The sequence below is a fragment of the Excalfactoria chinensis genome, chromosome 1 (genome assembly GCF_039878825.1).
Source record: "Excalfactoria chinensis isolate bCotChi1 chromosome 1, bCotChi1.hap2, whole genome shotgun sequence".
Taxonomy (NCBI): domain Eukaryota; kingdom Metazoa; phylum Chordata; class Aves; order Galliformes; family Phasianidae; genus Excalfactoria; species Excalfactoria chinensis.
Genome location: NC_092825.1, coordinates 106309592 through 106313955, shown reverse-complemented (window position 1 = coordinate 106313955; position 4364 = coordinate 106309592). Strand labels below are relative to the sequence as shown.

General features: G+C 52.4%; 1 protein-coding gene across 1 annotated transcript; it reads right to left on the bottom strand.

Annotated features, from left to right (window-relative positions):
• Positions 1-286: 286 nt before the first annotated feature.
• RPL8 (ribosomal protein L8) lies at positions 287-3499 on the bottom strand. Its single transcript, XM_072335810.1, has 6 exons — positions 3377-3499; positions 3049-3192; positions 2046-2187; positions 1416-1634; positions 734-849; positions 287-486 (listed from the first exon to the last, which is right to left on the bottom strand). Exons 2-6 carry the CDS (start codon positions 3184-3186, stop codon positions 328-330), a joined length of 774 nt encoding a protein of 257 aa, XP_072191911.1. The 5' UTR covers positions 3187-3192; positions 3377-3499; the 3' UTR covers positions 287-327.
• Between the last annotated feature and the right edge of the window lie 865 nt (positions 3500-4364).

Sequence of the window (4364 nt, the reverse complement as noted above, 5' to 3'; positions counted from 1 at the left end):
CTTTGTCAGGCATATACAGCCAGGTAACTTGGCTAAGTGTCAACACAACAATCCCCTTGAACGTCTGGACAGGAGAGCATCTACACGGAGTATTGCTCCAAGCTCTAACTCTGCTTTACAGAGTGAAATCACCGTCTGAAAGAATCCCTGACCTGCTTTTTTAGGGGTTCAGGAGCTGGCAGTGCAAAGAAAGCTACCTGATCTCCACCCAAACCTTCCTCTGTCCAATGTTATCCCCATTTTCAGCAGCCCTCGTAACAGCAGATCACTTCAACTTCACACGAGCTAAGTTTTAAACATTTATTGTTTAAGCTCCATGCTGGGCCTTCAGTTCTCCTTTTCCTGCACAGTCTTTGTTCCACGCAGTCTACCCGTACGACGAGCAGCGATGAGACCGACTTTGCGCCCAGCAGGAGCATCTCTCCTGATGGTTGAAGGCTTGCCGATGTGCTGATGGTTCCCACCACCAAAGGGATGTTCTACAGGCTGAGGAAAAGGAAACGGGATCAAGTCAAGTAATCCGTACCACAAAAGCATCGTTGAGCGGCAATAAACCCATTTGAGGGAACAAGAGGTTCAATTGTTTCATCCGTGACCCAGCACAGTAACTATCAAGCGCCGATAACTACTCTCATTAAAACCTATCTGGTAGCCTGCCCTGTGATAGGCCACGACCCCCCACCGTGCCAAGCAATTCCTTTTTAAGCCATAGAAAGGCAAAGTGAAGACTCACGTTCATGGCCACACCACGGACACGCGGCCAGCAGTTTCTCTTTGCCTTGTATTTATGGTAGGCACGGCCAGCCTTTAGGATGGGCTTGTCGATACGACCTCCACCAGCAACAATCCCTGAAATACATCACAGCAGCAGCGATGCGAGAGGGAGAAAATGCACGAGAACAAAACCAATCCCTACAACATATTCAATCTTAAGAACAAGCTTATGAAGACCACCCTCAAATAATCCAGACTGCCTGTCTCAACCGCTGTTTTGCAGCTGGCACACACAGGATGAAGTTATCCACCTAATGCACGCGAAGAGGTCTGCTAAGTGAAGAGGCCATAGGCTGAATTTCGATGTCGATGATGGTATTGCTGTTCACTGTTAGGCTTTCCAGAGTTTATTTCCCTAAGGGTTCAGTTCATTGGCCAACAGCACTTACTCTTCTGCTCTCCCACTAGCTCAAAGCATCCCCAAATATAAGAAGTTCCCATTACCAAAAGTAAAGCAGGTATGACATACGTTAGGCATCCGTGCCAAGACCATACCTGTGCGTAATCCTGGCTCTAGCCAAATACACCTCTAAATCAGGCTGCTCTTTAGCTAGCATTGGGAACAGGGCCCCTATCTGGACAGCCTGCAGAGCCCCATGCCAGCTGAGCTGAAAGACAAGTTCCTAGTTGTCCTTGCTTACCGACAACAGCTCTGTTTGCAGAAGAAATCACTTTCTTGGAGCCAGAGGGCAGCTTCACTCTGGTCTTCTTGGTCTCGGGGTTGTGAGAGATAACGGTAGCATAGTTGCCAGAAGCACGGGCCAGCTTTCCACGATCACCAGGTTTCTCCTCGAGGCAGCACACGATGGTGCCTTCCGGCATGGTGCCAACAGGCAGGACGTTGCCAATGTTCAGCTGAGCTGCAAAGAGCCATCACAGAACACCAGCTGTTTACTCCAACCACAACGCAATGTAACACGGCTCCCTGCGCACAGAAGGGCACGTGCACATTCACGCACACCAACAGACAGGGGCACTGATTTGAGTTTCAACCCAAGTTTTGGCAGCCACTGTAACCCACAGCCAGGCAAGAGCTGCCTGTGTAGATATAACAACCCAAACGCTTGAGAGCACCGCAGCTAAGCTTGCTTACACAGCCTGCGTGAGGAGACTTCCAGCTCCAAGAAGGAAGTACGTCTGCTTACAGCAAGTTATGGCCTTTGTAAAGGCTCCCAGCAGCACCTCAGCATCCCATCCTCTATGTATTCAGACAACAGCTGCTTTGAGCCTCCTGAAACCTCTCAGGTGACCCCAGTTTGGTGTTCACTCACCTTTCTTGCCACAGTAAACAAACTGACCGGTGTGGATGCCCTCAGCAGCAATGAACAGCTCGGTCCTTTTCTTAAACCTGTATGGGTCGCGGAACATTATCTTGGCAAGGGGAGCACCTCGGCCAGGATCATGAATGATGTCCTGTGGGAACAAAGACGTGCTTTGGAAGAGGACACAGCATTCACCTGAGCTTCAGCAGCCATATAAGGATTACAAAACCTGAAGATGCTTCCTATGAAGGTGATTCTCCCTCGGAGCCCCCTTTTTTTAGGGAAATCTTGGATTCTTCCATAAGAAAGTAAGTTGTAAATAAATTCACGTGTAAGAATCCCACCTCCCCTATTTGTATCACACAACAGTGACTCGGTTTTTATGTGCTTCTAAACTTATCATAGAATCACAGAATGACCCGGCTTGGAAGGGACCTCAAGGATCATGTAGTTCCAACCCCCCTGCCTGGCAGGGCCACCAAACTTCCACCTTTACTAGATCAGGTTGCCCAGAGCCCCATCCAACCTGGCCTTGAACACCTCCAAGGACGGGGCAACCACAACCTCCCTGGGCAGCCTGTTTTTTCTCATCAGACTCAACTATTGAAGCGTCAAAGTGCCTCTTTGTGTGCTCTGAAGACGACTTTGCTCTGAAGGGTTGTGGAGGTGGCTGCATTTTTGGGGGCACCCAACTGGCCGTGGGCACCGTGTCACTGCCTGGAGCTTCCTGCAGCACTCCATGCTATCAGAGCCCAAACAAGAGGTCCCACCTTGCCCCAGCGGGCTGTACTTATGAAGTTTCCTTCTTTTCAGTGCGTCCTACTATCAGCGCAGCTCCCCTCACTCACGCTTCTTGCATCACGGAAAGCTCCCAAGTGACAGAACCGATTCTACGTGACGCCATCAGCCTGCAGGACTCAGCTCCGAGCGCACCCGACGGCCGTTCGGACAGGTGCGGTTTATGGGACGCAGTTTCGTGGCCCAGCGCTCCGTGCGGCTGCTCCCCCCTTACCTTCACGATGCCTTTGATGTATCCGTGCCTCTCGGCGAAGTCAACGGCGCGGAGCTTGGCCGGGCCCTTCCTGTGCTTCACGTGGGCGCGGAAGACGGAGCCCGCGCCCTTCCTCTGGCCCCGGATGACGCGGCCCATGGCGCTCTGAGAAAACAGGCAGCGGGGCCGTTACCGCCGGCGACGGCGAGGCGGCCCTTTCCCCCGCCCATTGCCGGGACGGAGAGGTGACTGACAGGTAGGGAGTAGCAGGGACGGGCAGAAGCGGCGGCTCCGCCGCGGCCCAAGCGCGGATGGCGGCGGATGGGGAACGCGGCGAAATGGCACCCACCTGCGCTGCGGCCTCGCTGGGAAAGAAGGAAGCGCTGACGTCACCGCAGCGCCAAAGCCCTTCCGGCGCGCCGAGCGCAGCTGCTGGTCGCGCTGATGTGACGTCACTTCCTGGCAACGCAGCGTGCGGGGCTGCACGCGGGCTGTGCTCCGCCCGCCCTCAGGCTGTGATGTTATGCGGGCCGTGGTGCAGGACGGGCGGCGGCTGCACGGTACCTGCGGGGTGTTGGGGAACGTTTGTTCTCAGTAAGAGCAGTGCTGCAGCGGCACAGGCTGCACAGGGAGGTGGTGCAGTCACTGACCATGGAGGTGTTCCAGAGCCGTGTGGATGTGGCACTGAGGGACGTGGGCAGTGGGCATGGGGGGATGGGCTGCTGGTTGGACTGGTCACTCCTTTCATGTTGTGTACAGCCAATTAAGGAGCTGGTTATCAATTACACAAGAAGATACATGGTTCTGTCATTATTTACTCGTTCATTTTATTGTCTTGCCTCAACTGTACTTTGTATTAATTTTGTTGTTATCTAATTCACAGCGTAGTCTTATAGTGCTATAGCCAGGAAACTGCAGCCTTCAGTTATATCATAGGCTTGGTCAGACACCTCGCTGCTCAGGCAGTGCTGCAACATGGAGGGTGAGTTTAAAACCAGAGCAGTCTGTTGTTCCTCCCCACCAGCTATTTGGCTATTCTGAACATGGTTAGCAATGTCAGAGGGTGCTGCATGCCCAAAGGTGCCATCCCTCTCTCACACGAACCATTCTGCTGCAAAAGACATCTTAGGTAAACATTTAATCAGCAAGGATTGTGTTTCCTGACCCAGCCACGCATGGGCTGAGCTCACAATAAGATAAAATATGTTGCTTAACTTGTATTAACTTCAAATGCTCACTGATCTGAAGAAGCATAAGGAAGTAGTTTACACCAAACTGCAAGCAAAGAAACTGGCCAGGGTTTGTCTTAAGGGTGTTGCTCTGTGATACCTGGGCTG

What these genes read in the sequence shown, in the direction of transcription:
- RPL8 (XM_072335810.1), bottom strand. Translation starts at nt 3,186, where the DNA reads ATGGGCCGCGTCATCCGGGGCCAGAGGAAGGGCGCGGGCTCCGTCTTC. An exon ending in ACATCAAAGGCATCGTGAAG is followed by an intron (nt 2,188 to 3,048) that starts GTAAGGGGGGAG and finishes TTGTTCCCACAG; the next exon opens with GACATCATTCATGATCCTGG. An exon ending in TCCGTGGTGTGGCCATGAAC is followed by an intron (nt 487 to 733) that starts GTGAGTCTTCAC and finishes CCTTTTCCTCAG; the next exon opens with CCTGTAGAACATCCCTTTGG.